Source organism: Equus przewalskii, chromosome 5, assembly GCF_037783145.1.
Source record: "Equus przewalskii isolate Varuska chromosome 5, EquPr2, whole genome shotgun sequence".
In the NCBI taxonomy this organism is placed as follows: Eukaryota; Metazoa; Chordata; class Mammalia; order Perissodactyla; family Equidae; genus Equus; species Equus przewalskii.
This window is the reverse complement of record NC_091835.1, coordinates 18365988-18382790: the sequence shown is the minus strand read 5'-3', so window position 1 is coordinate 18382790 and position 16803 is coordinate 18365988. Positions and strand designations below refer to the sequence as shown.

General features: G+C 36.5%; 1 protein-coding gene across 2 annotated transcripts in view; it reads right to left on the bottom strand.

Moving 5' to 3' along the window:
- Positions 1–16803, bottom strand: part of PSMD1 (proteasome 26S subunit, non-ATPase 1) — a 96955-nt gene that overhangs the window by 67469 nt on the left and 12683 nt on the right. For both annotated transcript variants that reach the window (XM_008530052.2, XM_008530053.2), the window contains exons 7-12: positions 15017–15243; positions 10916–10976; positions 9857–9985; positions 2171–2259; positions 1644–1722; positions 964–1137 (exon numbers count right to left, since the gene is read on the bottom strand). In XM_008530052.2, coding sequence (XP_008528274.1) covers positions 964–1137; positions 1644–1722; positions 2171–2259; positions 9857–9985; positions 10916–10976; positions 15017–15243 — 759 coding nt within the window. The remainder of the gene's footprint in view (positions 1–963; positions 1138–1643; positions 1723–2170; positions 2260–9856; positions 9986–10915; positions 10977–15016; positions 15244–16803) is intronic.

Here is a 16803-nt window from a genome sequence, read left to right as displayed (position 1 = left end):
GTTGGCCTAGCAAGAATGACCAAAGAATCTGATAATCAGGTCAGTGATAACCTCAGCAATTTCAGTCAAAAGAATGGTGCTTGCTGATGCAAAATAATAGTGAGTTGACAAGTGAATAAAAGAAAAGAGAGAAAGAATACAGCTCTTTTTCAATAAGTTTACATGAGAAGGGGAGGAGAAAGATGACAACTAAGAGGCAGAAGGATGTGTCAAGGCAAGTTTTTTTTAGGATAGGTGAGACCTGAATATGCTTATGGGCTGAGGGGAAGGGGAGAAACAGGTATCTACTGCAACATGGTTGTGAATCAAGTGGGAGAAAATGGGGTCAAAAGCAAAAGTTGGTCTTTATTTGAAGAGGGACACTTTAGTGGTCCTCTGTCATTTTTGAATGCACAGTATCCTTTTACTGAGACAACACTCCAACCTTGCTTGGGGAATACTCCTCCTCCACTGGTTAGGGTCTTGGTAGGACTGTCATTTAAGCAGCTCCCACCTTCCCCTAGCCAAACTGCAGGCCTATGACCCAAGAGAGGCCAATCAGATAGTCCTTCTCTGGAATTTTAATCTTTCTTAAGTGAAATGACCCAGGGACCAAAAACATTTCAAGTTCCTTCATCTTGGTAGTAGGGCCCTGAAGATAGCATAAGACCAAATGATCACAAAGGTCACTTACAGTTATTAACTTTACAGGACTCTAGGTTGTGGGAACACAATGTATGTTTTACAAATACCTGGTACTTTATTTTGCTTGTCACACACAAGGTTTAAAGGACTGAAAAGTACAATTTTACCTTATAGAGAAGGAAAGGAAATTATCTTAAAAAAAAAATCTCTATGAGAAAAGTACTGTTTTGAGAAATCCCAAATCCTACAAAATTTCTATTCACTAAAATAATCTGGCAAACATAATGTTTTCCTAGACTCTTAAGCAATGTAAATTTAGTTTTTCAGTCTAACACTTACATCATTGCTGGCATTCTTAAGCTGGTTAAGCAGATAGTCAATTATATCACCACCATGATTGGCATGAATAAGACCTAACGCATAGAGACCACCACCTTCCTGATAGGCTGATCCTGGAGAGGTGTCCTTAGGAAGATACGTTGCCATTAACTGTAATGCTTCCTTTTCATGACCCTGTAAATTCGAGCCACAAGAAAGGTGTCAGTAAGAGACAGTAAGAAGAAAAAGACATAACATTTCCTATGATTACTGCCTTTTCCCTAGAATGTTCACTTGCTAAAAGAGGAGGTGGAAGGGGGGCTCCATCCTATATAACTTCATCACTCAAGTGAGAGGAGAACCTTTAAGAGACTCAGTCATATCCTGTTCAGAAACAAATGTTTCAATTTTTCCCCTTGTTTTATAATATTCCCACAAATTCACCTTAGACTATGCAAATAACTTATTTCAATTCATCCTTTGAGAAATCGCCAGTCTTCACAGGAAAAGGATTTCCACCTTTTATTAAAAATAAACATATACATGTATTTAATATCTTACTTTATCTTTCCCTGTAGAAGACTGATCTTGATCTAATAAAAGGTACCTGTCAGTGAATTATAGTAAACTTTTATTTTTTCTTAACTCCAGGAAAACTGCTTCTGCTCTGATCCCTGTTCACAGTGATCAGTGTATATTACCTTATGAATCACACCCAAACTGGCTGTAGCTGTAAATTTTGCCCAGTTAGTGGCTCTGGCCAACCATTCCAAGTTATCTCTGTAAAAAAAGAAAATTTAGCAATAATATTGAAACAAACTTCATAAAGCTTTTTATAACACAAAAGTCAAATCATTTTACATTATGGATCTCAAACTACTGCTGTTTCTATTTTACCCCCTAAGTTGTTCTTAATACTATGAGAACCTTTTTTTCTTTAATGCAAGATATGTAATTCCACTGTGAACAAGAGAAAAATTATATTAAATTTCTGAGCTTAATATATTTCATTCAAAAGCCAGCTAATACAAGCCAACTATTAAAGGGAATTAATTTTACCTTAAAACAAGTTGGCATATGCAATAAAAAATATACAAAATAGCAAAAACAGAATTTAAAATTCAAGAGTGGCAGGCAGAGGAAGCTCTCCACATCTGTGAAACAATGTCAACAGTCTCTCTGCTAAAGATGATTTTAAACCAAAGTGGAAACTTCCAAGCACATTTACCTAAGAAACTGGTCACTGGTAGTCCCACAGTGCATAAAAGAGTTTGCTATAACGGTTGCTGTATGACATACAGAATTCCGTACTGCATCCTAGGAAAACAAATAGATTTTTATCATTGGCAAAGTATTAATACATATATAAGCTTGTTCATGAACATGCAATCAGAGGCCCTATTTTGTGGTGCAAACATAAATAAAGTGAACTGATATTAAAAATACAGATCTTGGACATTTCTTTATGAAAATCAAATAGCTAGTTTATAAAAACAAGCAAGTCAAATAGTTTTATTCATGGTTTTATCTTGAAGTCAGTAGTAGATTTTACGTAGGTTAATTTTAGCAGATTTTCTACTTTCTGGTTTCTGAATAGTTTAACTTGCCACTTCTCTTCAGCATCTTGCCCAAGGTCTCCAAGGCAGTGGGGTAACCTGAGGAGCAATGCTGCACCTCTTCTGGCACTGCACCTCTGGCAGTCACCAAAATAAATTTATTTGTAATGAGACCATATTATAAAGATTAGCTTCAAATAATTGTTGTAAATGCAAATTATATAATTCAGTGTCTTTTTGCCATTTGTAAGAATTGTATTAAAAGTCTGGAGGTGGTAAAGGTGATGTCAGCGACATGGCGGACTGAGCTCACGCAGGACTCTCTCCCCTCCAAACTACAACCATAGGAACAACTGAATTCCAACCAAAAAATCCTAATAACACAGAGATCGTCAGAGACCCACAGCAGCCAAACAATGAAGGGCAGAGAGGCTGGAGCCACCCTCGGAGGAGCTGGAACAGGGCAAGAGAGAACTTTGCTCCCTCCCCTAGAGACTGGGATCGCTGCCACAGGTGAGGGAAAGAGCAGGGGAGGGGCTGCGCATCCATGGGATGGTCCAGGACTCCCACCACCCGTGCAGCAGAAACCCTCTAAAGGGGGAAAACTTTCACATGGGGGGAACCCCATCAAGCCAGGGCCCCGGGAAACCAGAAAGTGAGAGCTGACTGGAATCCAGGTCTGCACGCGAGAGAAAATGGCCCTCCTCCCCCAAACCGGCGGTGCGTGCCGCCATCGCAGCTGAAGGCAGAAGGCTCAGAACACATGGCGCTTGACCCCCATCTAGTGGCGACAGGTTGTAACTGCAACCGAGTAATATCATTATGTGCAAAAACCACTCCTCTACCATCCAGCAATTTATAAAAGCTCCAGACCAAAAGGAAAACAATAAAAACAAAGAATTATGTCCTGAGGACTTGGAAATAGGTAAACTAAGTGACAATGAATTCAGGGTAGCTATCATCAAAAAACTCAATGAGGTAAAGGGAAATACAGAGAAACAACTCGAGTTCTGGAGTTACTTCACAAAAGAGATTGAAACTATAAAGAAGAATCAATTAGAAATACTAGAGATGAAAAATAATGGATCAGATAAAACAGAATATGGATTCCCTGAATGCACGTGTAGACACCATAGAGGAGAAAATTAGCATAACTGACGATAGACAGGCTGAATGGCTCCAGACAGAGGAAGAAAGAGAACTAAGAATTAAAAAGAATGAAGAAAATCTCAGAGAAATAGCAGATTCAATGAGGAAATCCAATTTAAGAATTATCAGAATCCCTGAGGGCATGGAAAAGGAAAATGGAGCAGAAAGTGTGCTTAATGAAATTACAGAAGAGAACTTCCCAAATCTAGGGATTGAGGGAGAAATGTGTGTGGAGGAAGCTTTCAGATCTCCTAGATTTGTCAATGTAAAAAGACCTACTGCCAGGCATACAGTTGTAAAAATGGCAAAAATGAATGACAAAGAAAGAATACTCAGGGCAGCAACGCAGAAGAAAATAACATACAAAGGAACCCCTAACAGACTTTCAGCGGATTTCTCTACAGAAACCTTACACACTAGGAGAGAATGGAATGACATATTCCAAACTTTAAAGGATAAAAATCTTCAGCCAAGAATACTCTATCCAGCAAAAATATCCTTCAGATATGAGGGAGAAATTAAATCTTTTCCAGACAAACAAAAGCTAAGGGACTTTGTAGCCAAAAGACCTCTACTACAAGAAATCCTCAAGAAGGCTCTCATACCTGAAAAAAGAAAAAAGGGGAGAAAGGGGTCACAAAACACAGAGAAGGGAGACAAATAGATAGAATCAGAATGGGATAGCAAATACTCAACTATAGCACTAGGATAAAGGGAAGGAAATCACCAAAGCAAAGACAATCTTAGCACTCTAACCACAAACTCACAACACGAGTTGGAATAAGAGATGAAAATAATAGTTTAGGAGGGGAAGAGGAAAGGGACTGAATAAGGCTAGGCTAAGGAAGTTAAGAGATCATCAGAAAATGGACTATGTTATACATGAGATTCTGAATATAAACTTCAGGGCAGCCACCAAACTGAAAAACAGAACAGAGACACAAAACATAAATAAGGAAAAATCTAAGAAACCTAGCATAAGAAATTGCAGAAGTCAATGGGTAGGCTAAAACACACAGGACAAGAAACAAAGGTAAGGCAGGAAAACCAAATAATGAGTGACAGAATGGCAGCATTAAGCCCTCATGCATCAATAATCACCATCAATGTAAACGGACTGGACTCTCCAATAAAAAGACAGAGTGGCAAAATGGATTAAAGAACAAGATCCAACAATTTGTTGCCTCCAGGAAACACACCTCAGTCCCAAGGACAAACACAGGCTCAGAGTGAAGGGGTGGAAGACAATACTCCAAGCTAATAGCAAACAAAAGAAAGCAGGTGTCACAATACTTATATCAGACAAAACAGATTTCAAAATAAGGCAGGTAAAGAGAGACATAGAGGGCCAATATATAATGACCAAAGGGACACTTCATCAAGAAGAAATAACGCTTATAAATATCTATGCACCCAACACAGGAGCACCAAAGTTCATAAAGCAACTATTAACAAACCTAAAAGAAGATATCAAAAATAACACAATAATAGTAGGGGACCTCAACACCCCACTCACATCAAGGGACAGATCATCCAGACAGAAATCAACAAGGAAACAGTGCAGCCAAATGAAAAGCTGATAGACTTAATAGACATATATAGAACACTCCATCCAAAAACAGCAGAATACACATTCTTCTCAAGTGTGCAAGGAACATTCTCAAGGATAGACCATATGTTGGGGAACAAGGCAAGCCTCTACAAATTTTAAAAAATTGAAATAATAACAAGCATCTTCTCCAAACATAATGTTATAAAGCTAGAAATTAATTACAAGAAAAAAGCTGAGAAAGGCACAAGGATGTGGAGACTAAAGAATATGCTATTGAACAAGCAACGGATCATTGAAGAAATTAAAGAAGAAATAAAAAAATACCTGGAGACAAATGAAAAGGATAACATGTCATATCAATTCATATGGGACACAGCAGAATCTGTACTAAGAGGAAAATTCATCGCAATACAGACACATCTTAACAAACAAGAAAAATCCCAAATAAGCAATCTTAAACTACACCTAACTGAATTAGAGAAAGAAGAACAAACAAAGCCCAAAGTCAGCAGAAGGAGAGAAATAATAAAAATCAGAGCAGAAATAAATGCTATTGAAACAAAAAAGGCAGTAGAAAGGATCAGTGAAACAAAGAGCTGGTTCTTTGAGAAGATAAATAAAATTGACAAACCCTTAGGCAGACTTACAAAGAAAAAAAGGGAGAAAGCTCAAATAAACAAAATCAGAAATGAAAGAGGAGAAATAACAACAGACTCTGTAGAAATACAATGGATTATAGAATACTACAAAAAACTATATGCCAACAAAATGGATAACCTAAAGGAAATGGATAAATTCGTGGACTCCTGCAATCTCCCAAAGCTTAGTCAAGAAGAAGCAGACAATTTGAACAGACCAACCACAAGGAGAGAAATTGAAACAGCAATCAAAAGCATACCAAAGAATAAAACCCCAGGACCAGATGGCTTTCCTAGGGAATTCTACCAAACTTTCAGAGAGGATTTAATACCTATCCTTTTCAAGCTATTCCAAAAAATTAGGGAGGATGGAACACTTCCTAACACATTCTATGAGGCCAACATCACGCTGATACCAAAGCCTGACAAGGACACCACGAAAAAAGAGATCGACAGGCCAATATCGCCGATGAACATAGATGCAAAAATTCTCAACAAAATTTTGGCAACCTGAATTCAGCAATTCATCAAAAGGATCATACATCATGATCAAGTGGGATTCATACCAAGGACACAGGGATGGTTCAACATCCACAAATCAATCAACGTGATACACCACATCAACAAACTGAGGAATAAAAAACACATGATCATCTTAATAGATGCAGAGAAAGCATTTGACAAGCTACAACAGCCATTTATGATAAAAACTCTGAACAAAATGGGGATAGAAGGGAACTACCTCAACATAATAAAGGGCATATATGACAAACCCATAGCCAACAGCACACTCAATGGGCAAAAACTGAGCACCATCCCCCTGAAAACAGGAACGAGACAAGGATGCCCTCTATCACCACTCTTATTTAACATAGTACTGGAGGTTTTGGTCAGAGCAATCAGGCAAGAGAAAGGAATAAAAGGAATCCAACAGGGAGGGAAGAAGTGAAACTCTGGCTGTTTGCAGATGGCATGATCTTATATATAGAGAACCCCAAAGAATCCACTGAAAAACTTTTAGAAGTAATCAACAACTACAGCAAAGTTGCAGGGTCTAAAATCAATTTACACAAATCAGTAGCATTTCTATACTCTAATAACGAACTAACAGAAAAAGAACTCAAGAACACAATACCATTCACAATGGCAACAAAAAGAATAAAATACCTCAGGGTGAATTTAACTAAGGAAGCGAAAGACCTATACAACGAAAATTACAAGGCTTTTCTGAAAGAAATGGATGACGACATAAAGAGATGGAAAGACATTCCATGTACATGGATTGGAAGAATAAACATAGTTAAAATGTCCATTCTACCTAAAGCAATCTACAGATTCAACGCCATCCCAATCAGAATCCCAATGAAAGTCTTTACAGAATTAGAACAAAGAATCCTAAAATTCATATGGGGAAACAAAAGATCCCGAATTGCTAAAGCAATCCTGAGAAAAAAGAACAAAGCTGGAGGTACCACAATCCTGACTTCAAAACATACTACAAAGCTACAGTAATCAAAACAGCATGGTACTGGTACAAAAACAGGTGCACAGATCAATGGAACAGAATTGAAAGCCCAGAAATAAAACCACACATCTATGGACAGCTAATCTTCAACAAAAGAGCTGAGAGCATACAATGCAGAAAAGAAAGTCTTTTCAACAAATGGTGCTGGGAAAACTGGAAAGCCACATGTAAAAGAATGAAAATTGACCATTCTTTCTCACCATTCACCAAAATAAACTCAAAATGGATCAAGGACCTAAAGGTGAGACCTGAAACCATAAGGCTTCTAGAAGAAAATGTAGGCAGTACACTCTTTGACATCAGTATTAAAAAGATCTTTTCAGACACCACGTCTTCCCAGACAAGGGAAACAATAGAAAGAATAAACAAATGGGACTTCATCAGACTAAAGAGCTTCTTCAAGACAAATGAAAACAGTATTGAAACAAAAAAACCAACCCACTAACTGGGAAAAAATATTTGCAAGTCATACATCCGACAAAGGCTTAATATCCATAATACATGAAGAACTCACACAACTCGACAACAAAAAAATCAAACCCAATCAAAAAACGGGCAGGAGACATGAACAGACATTTCTCCAAAGAAGATATACGGATGGCCAACAGGCACATGAAAAGATGTTCATCACTGATGATCATCAGGGAAATGCAAAACAAAACTACACTAAGTATCACCTTACACCTGTTAGAATGGCAAAAATAACCAAAACAAAAACTGACAAATGTTGGAGAGGTTGTGGAGAAAAAGGAACCCTCATACACTGCTGGTGGGAATGCAAACTAGTGCAGTCACTATGGAAAACAGTATGGAGATTTCTCAAAAAATTAAAAATGGAAATACCTTATGACCCAGCCATCCCACTACTAGGTATCTATCCAAACAGCTTGAAATCAGCAATTCCAAAAGTCCCATGCACCCCTATGTTCATTGCAGCATTATTTACAACAGCCAAGATGTGGAAGCAACCTAAGTGCCCATCAACTGATGATTGGATAAAGAAGATATGGTATATATATATATATATATATATATATATATATATATATACACAATGGAATACTACTCAGCCATAAAAAAGGATAAAATCATCCTATTCACAACATGGATGGACCTTGAGCGTATTATGTTAAGTGAAATAAGCCAGATAGAGAAAGACGAACTCTGTACAACTCCACTCAGGTGGAAGTTAAACATAGAGACAAAGAAAACTGATTGGTGGTTACCAGGGGAAAGGGGGGCTGGGGGGAGGGCACAAAGGGTGAAGTGGTGCACCTACAACATGACTAACAATAATGTACAACTGAAATTTCACAAGGTTGCAAACTATCATAATCTTAATAAAAAGTTAAAAGAAAAATTAAAAATAGAACTACCATATGACCCAGCTATCCCACTACCGGTTATCTATCCAAAGAGCTTGAAGTCAGCAATTCCAAAAGTCCCATGCACCCCAATGTTCAATGCAGCAATATTTACAATAGCCAAGACGTGGAAGTAACCTAAGTGCCCATCAACAGATGATTGGATAAAGAAGATGTGGCATATATATACAATGGAATACTACTCAGCTGTAAAAAAGAACAAAATCATCCCATTTGCAACAACATGGATGGACCTTGAGGGAATTATGTTAAGTGAAATAAGCCAGATAAAGAAGGACAATCTCTGTATGACTCCGCTCATATGAGGAATTTTAAAATGTAGACAAAGAGAGCAGATTAGTGGCTACCAGGGGAAAGTTGGGGTGGGGGGTGGGCACAAACGGTGAAGTGGTGCACCTACAACACGACTGACACACAATAATGTACAAGTGAAATTTCACAAGATCGTATCCCATCATTAACTCAATAAAAATAAAAAAAATAAAAAAAATAAAAGTCTGGAAAACCATTATTACACATGCTTCAATCGAACAGCTGTTTAGTAATGGAATAGTATACAGCTATACAAAAAGAATAAATGACTTTGGGAAAGGGTACTGGGTAAATAAGACAGGAAGGGAGGAAAAATTTTTCATGCTATATATCTTCTCATATTAAAACATTTTTTGAACCATACGTGTTCAAAAATTAAAATTAATATTAGTAATTGTTAGGATCAGTATCTCAACAAAGGTTACAATAATAAGGTAAGAACCTCTGCTCTCAGTTTGCAGTTTAGTGGGAAAAACAGACACATAAACAAACTACATTAGTGTTCTGACTGCTATTTGTTCAAATGCTACATGTATACATTGTCAGCGAAAGAAAACGAAAAAAAAATCCACTAAACTTCCCAATGAGAGACTACCACAAAGACAGGAGCTCAATCAATATTCTCTTTTTCAACAAGTTGAAGAGTTTCTCCCATTGCTATTTTTATAAAACTTACTCATTTCCTTGATAAAGGAGAAAATGCAACAAAGTATTCAATAAGAAATAAATATAAGTACTTACATTCAACAAAGAAATAAATATAAGAAAAAAGCCTCCATTACAGACAAATTTCCTACCTTTGTGTTTTTTAGAATCATGAGATCTGTGTTATTGTTTCGTATTAAAAACTGTAGATGTAACTCAATAGCCATTTCGCCACTTAAAATTTTAATCATTTTCAAAGTCTGGTCCTTGGGCTCTGGACTCTGCCAAAATAAATAAACAAGAATGAAAATTCATATATCACTGAAATCCACTAAGCCAACTTAATTTTAACAGCCCTAAACCAGTGAAATTCATAGTCCATACTGTACACGACAAAACTTGTATTTTAATAGTAGGATCTAGAAAACTCATGTATCATTTATTTGAGAGAAAGAATAATTTATTTCTTTCTCTATTAGAGGCCAATGAGATATGATACCAGCTTGATGGAAGAATGAACTTCATTCCACACTAGCTTCCAACGTAAAATATTTCAATATTAAAAAAAACTGTAAAAGAATAACCAATTATGGACGATCTGCAAGGGAACTATTTTATACAGAGCCAAACTATACTTTAGGTGAGAAACTCCCTAATCCAACTGAGAAAATCAAAAGCATCATTAATCAACACATACACATGACCTCATGAACTACCAAGCCATCAACACAACTTTCCATCCAGGTGAAGAACAGTTGGAGCTTATATACCCGAGCATCAGAAAACAAGAGTCCTGACGGAGGAAATATTTACATCCAACAGACCACTGCTCTGATACTTACCCGACTCTTCTATACACCATGAATATTTAAAGCAAAGACAACTAATCTGGCCCCCCTTTAAGATAAGCTGCCATTTATTTGTTAGAGGCCATACTTTTTTCTCACCCTGTGACAGGTAATTCAGAGTTATTATGGACAGAGTTCATTCTTTGGTAAGGATCTACAGATTTCATTTGTTCTAAGGTAAGTACTTTCGGGGATGAGTCTTTAAAATTTTACTTTTTACAGAAAATCCATTTTTATAAAATGACTTTGACATCAAACTTAATAATAAACCTCCATAAAAGGAGGTAACACTTTAAAATAACTTACAATACACTATGGGAATTTATGTTAAATTGCAACCTCAACTCCAAAAACCACACTCACCACTTCTGGTGTCTTTCCTACGACTACACCACCTGTCTTTTCTTCTGTTTCCATGGAGTCACTAATAATGAAGAGAACCAATAGTTATTAATCTGAAAAATCTATTCTGAATAGTTTGTGTGGGTGATTTATCAAACTGCAGAGCATAACCATGTTCACATTAAATATTTTGCAAGGAAAAAATTGTTTCATTACTTCATAAGCACTACTGTTAAGAAACAAGAAAGATTCTAGTGAGATGGAGGCAGCCCAGTTATTGAATTTCCCCCAAATAAATTCATAAAAACATACAAAACAACCAACTAGGTTGACAAAATGCATGGACAACAGACACAACAAAACCAGGTGACAACGTATCCCCAAATCTTCAAAACACAGCCAGGTGGAGATCCATCACCAGCAGGGACCAGACCAGTTTGAAGTGAAACAGCTGGGGCCCCAACAACTCTTAAAACTGACCAGCCAACATTCACTCCTAGTTACAACACTACCCTGAGGAGAAGATGCTGAACACAGAATCCAAACTAAGGCAGCAGAAACAAAGGAAAAAGATGGCCCAAATAAAAGTCGGACAGGAAACAGGGCCAGGAGATCTCAGAACATAATACGCCATTTTGCTTAATACTCCACAAACACACCAGAAGAGGAAGTTCTAGAGAGCAGTGAAATTAGAAAGACTATCCTAAATAAGCCTCTCTCATAAAAACTTAGGAAAATTAATTTCAGTAAAGATAAACCACAGAAAAGGGATCAAAGTAAAATCCCATACAATAGTATAAGAAAAAATTTTATTTCAAAAGAAGTAACAGACTTTGAGAAAATTATACAATATTACATAGCAGAATTAGAAAAACTCAGAAATGAAATAATAGAACTAGCGAAAAATCAGAAATGAAAGAGGAAAGATAATCATTTCAGAAATGAAGATTACTCAAAAGGAACATGAGAGCAAAGAAACACAACACAACTCAAGAAAAGGAGAAGGAAGGTAAGAAGAAAGAAAATTTTTTAAATCCAAAAGAAATAAACTAAACACTGTCCCCCTAAGATCAGGAACACAATAAGGATGTTCACTCTCATCACATCTATCCAATAAGGTACTGAAAATTCTAGCCAATGTAGAAAACAAGGGGGAAAAGGTATGAAAGTTATAAAGAAAGAAGTAGAATTGTCTCCAGTCACAGATGACCTGACTCCTATGTAGAAAATTTCATGGAGCGATCTATAAAAAAATTTACTAGGCCTAACAAGTGATTTAAGTAAGGTTGTAGAATTCAACACTAACATACGAAAATCAATTCTATTTCTATACATTAGTAACAAACAATTGGAAATTGAAATTTAAACATATCACCTACAATAGCATCAAAAACCATAATATACTTAGAAATACATTTTAGGAGGGGCCAGCCCTGTGGCATAGTGGTTAAGTTTGGCATGCTCCTCTTTGGCAGTCCAGGTTCACAGGTTCAGATCCTGGGTGCAGACATCCATGACTTGTTAGCCATGCTGTGGCAGTGACCCACATATAAAGTGGAGGAAGACCGGCACAGATGTTAACTCAGGGCTGATCTTCCTGAAGCAAAAAAAGAGGAAGACTGGCAACAGATATTAGCTCAGGGCTAGTCTTCCTCAGCAAAAATAAACAAATAAAAGAAATACATAAGGAAAGACGGGTAGAATCACTGCACTGAACTCTACAAAACACTGCTGAGAACAATTAAAGAAAACCTAACAAATGAAGAACAGTATCATGTTTATGTATTACAGGACCCAATATCATCAGAGTTTCAATCTGCTGCAAATTGACGAGATTCAACACAATCCCAATCAGAATCCCCAGACTCACAGAAATGCAAAAAGACTTAGAATAGCCAAAACAATCCTGGGAGAGAAAAAGAGTCATAATTGTAGATCTTCCATTACCTGATTTCAAGACTTACCATAGGCTTTAGTAATAAAGATACTGTAGTACTGGTATAAGGAAAGGCAAACAGATCAATGGAAAAGAACAGAGAAATCTATCTACACATATACTACAGCAAACTGATTTTTGTCAAAGATTCCAAGGCAATTCAACAGGAAAAGTACAGCCTCTTAAACAGTGACGGAACAACTAGACATCCATATATTTAAACAAACCCTTTACTCCTACCTCACACCATATACAAAGAGTTAAGCTGAGATCTACCATAGACCTAAACGTAAAACCTTAAACTATATAGTTTCTAGAAGGAAGCATAGGAGAAGATCTTCGCAACCATGAGGTTGGCAAAGAATTTCTTAGATGAGATCCCAAAATGGAAAACTGGATTATAAAAAATAAAACTTTCTGCTTAGCAAAAGATACCACTAATAAAATGAAAAGATAAGCCAAAGACTGGGAGAAAATATCCATAACAATATATCTGACAAATGACTTATATTAAAATCACAATGAAACACCACTTTATACCACTAGAATGAGTAATATTAAAAAGACTGATAACATCTAATGTTGGCAAACACACAGAACAAGTGGAATGCTCATATATTGTTGTTGGGAGGGTAAAATGGGCAACCACGTTGGAAAAGTTTGGCAGGTTCTTATCAAGTTAAACATATATTCTGTGATCCAGTTATTCCAATCCTATGTATTTACCCAAGAGAAATGAAAACATCTGTCCCCAAAAAGACTTGTATAATAACATTCATAGCAGCCTTCTTAATAGCTGATAATCAGAAATAACCCAAATGTCCGTCAGTATAAGGATGAACAAACAAACTGTGGTATATTCATACAATGAAATGGCTACTTGGCAATAATCAGAAATCACTTTCTGGGGCCGGCCCAGTGGTGCAGCGGTTAAGTGCGCACGTTCTGCTTCGGCGGCCTGGGGTTTGCCGGTTCAGATCCCGGGTGCGGACATGGCATCGCTTGTCAAGCCATGCTGTGGTAGGCATCCCACATATAAAGTAAAGGAAGATGTTAGCTCAGGGCCAGCCTTCCTCAGCAAAAAGAGGAGGACCGGCAGCAGATGTTAGCTCAGGGCTAATCTTCCTCGAAAAAGAAAAAGAAATCACTTTCTGATTCACCCCAAAAACAGAGATCTGTATCACAGACACTGTTAAGTGAAAAAAGCAGAAACAAAAGAACACATGCCAAATGATCCCATTTTTTATGAAGTTCAAGAACTGGCAAAACTTATCTGGGGTGACAGAAATCAATACAGTGGTTCCCTTGGGGGCAGGGGGTTGAACTCGAAGGGTATAAGTTTCTGGGATGATAAGAGGTGATGGTTACATGGTTGTTTATATTGCCAGAACTCACTGAACTGCATAACTAAGATACATGCATTTTACTGTAATTAAATTATTGTTCGATTAAAAGAAAAAAATTAAAGAGAGGAAAAGGATTCAAAAGAAAGTGACAAAAAGAAGCCAGACAAAGAAAATCCAACTTATAAGAGACGAGGTGGCAGGTGTGGAGAGGACGGATCATGCATAGCCTTGTAGATCATCTTCAAGACTCAGGAGCTTACAGGAAATGTGTCTGTAAAGTACTAGAGGTTAAGAGGGTATTGGCCATCTTATTTAGGTTTCAGAAGGATAACTCTCACTGCTATGTGGACAACTTTAAAAAGAAAATAACCAGGCATAACAAAGACACACTGTAAGTTAAACATTTTTAAAAAGTGGCCTAAATGTGTAAGAAAATATAGGAAAATAAAATCTAACACTGTATCAGCCTAAGATACATGTATATTTAGTTCTAATAAAAGCAAAAAAAGCTGAGAATGTTTCTCACTTTTCAAAATCTAGCCCACCTACCCAATCTGAGATTTTTAATTTACTTAAGTAGCTAGCACACATGCTGTCTGGCAGGCCCTTCCCATCAGACAATCACTTCCATTTCTTTCCAGAAGGATCCATTTCTTTGGTTTTCTTTAACGTGCCCAGCACAGTGCAAAACAGAGCAACAGCCTTAATAAAACTTTACAATCTATGAAAGCTAATGTTGAAATTTATTCTTAGAACATGTTGACCATGAACATTCTACCTATTCCCAAAATGAAATAAAGATTGTCCAATTAGTTGTGATGCAGAAAAAGATACTTATACCTGTCTTTCTCTGATCCCGGAACAGTACCCGTATTGGTGGATCCAGGCACAGAAGCAATAGGGGTGCCAACAGTTCGAAGATTTTGGATTACAGATGACAAAAACTGCTGGCTAGCACTTTCATACAGATCAAAACAAATCTGATAAGCCATCAGGAGGTTGTCTTCTTTTACCAGCTTTTCTAAGATATCACTCACGGCCTGGGGATCATCTAAGAAAATTAAGCACTGAAATGCAGATAAAGAACAATTACATAATTGAAAACTTTGTTTACAAGATATTTAGAGAGTGACAGTCAACAATACAGGAAACCTTAAAATACAGGCACAGGCAAACTGCGGCAGATGAACTACTTAGTCTAGCACTCCATTTCTGTTTCTGGCACTAGACAAAGTTATCCTGAAAACGGCATCTGCCTTCCCTAACAAAATTCATACAAATTATATTCACAGCTCCTAATATTGTGCCCTGCAATCAGCAGTATTCAGTAACTGGCTGGTGAATGAATCTCGGCTTCTTCAAATCTTATCTATAATTTACATTTAAGTGCTCTTTAACTTGTATTTTCTGCTTTACCATAAATTGTAGGAGTCATTCCTTCAACACACGTTATTTTGTGCTGGGCCAAGACAAGAGGCATTAAAATGACCATTTTGAAGCATTTGTCTTACTACTCTTATGATCTGCCATATGTTTTAACAAAACTATCCGACAAAGTTAGGATTTTTCTTTTAAGAATTCAACTTAAATTTTCCTGTTCTCTTAAGTAGCAAATAACTCAATTTTGAAATGAAGACATAATCAAAGTTACTACAAATGAAGAATCGGAAATAATGGAAACAGAATAAATAAACAATAATAGGGGAATGCTTCAGTAGGGCAAAGTACATCAACTGAATGACTACTACACAATCAAAAAAGAGTCAAGAGTTTGGGAAGAGTTAGAGCACGGACAAATGTTAAGGTGAAGGACATCAATAATTGATCCCGTTCGCTTCCAGGGAAGGGAACTTGGGAGCCAGAGGAAAGGAGTGGGAAGAAGACTTTTCACGGTATACCCTTTGGTCCTTTTCGAATTTTGAATCATGTGAATGTATTATTACCTACTCAAAAAAAAATATTTTAAAAATGTAAAATAAATTTTTAAAAAATTCTAAAGGGACGAGGAATAAAACAGCCAAAGAAATAAAACTGCTTCTAAGGAACAGAAATGAAATACAGGGGAAGAGGGCAGAGGACTACTCTTTTTCATATAAGTTTTTAAAAACAACTATTAAACCTATATAGATAAAACTGAAAGGAAATATATTAAAATGTTAAGTTGACTTTGGGTGATACAAATGTGGATATTTTTCTTCTAGTTTCTTCTGTTTCAAATTTGCTTTAAAGAGCATTTTTTAAAAAGCATTTTAAAAAGAGGATGTAATAACCTAAATTTTTTAAATACACAGACAATGAAAACATAATGAGAACAGACTACAGTGAAAAAAATAGCAAAATGTGTGATAAAATGCTATGCCCTAAGCCAAATACAAAAACTTATACAGTATGATAAGTGTTAAAAAGCAAACCTATAGGAACATAGTACACCAGGGAAAAGGAAAGATACACTTTTTATTTTATATATTTTCTGTACTGTCTGAATTTTTTAAAAATGTGCAAATTCATACATGAAAAGAGATAAAGAAAATATACCCAAATGTTTTGGTTGTCTTTGGGTAATGAAAGCAAAGGCAATTTTCACACTTGAAATTCTTTTTTTTTTCAAAGATTTTATTTTTTTCCTT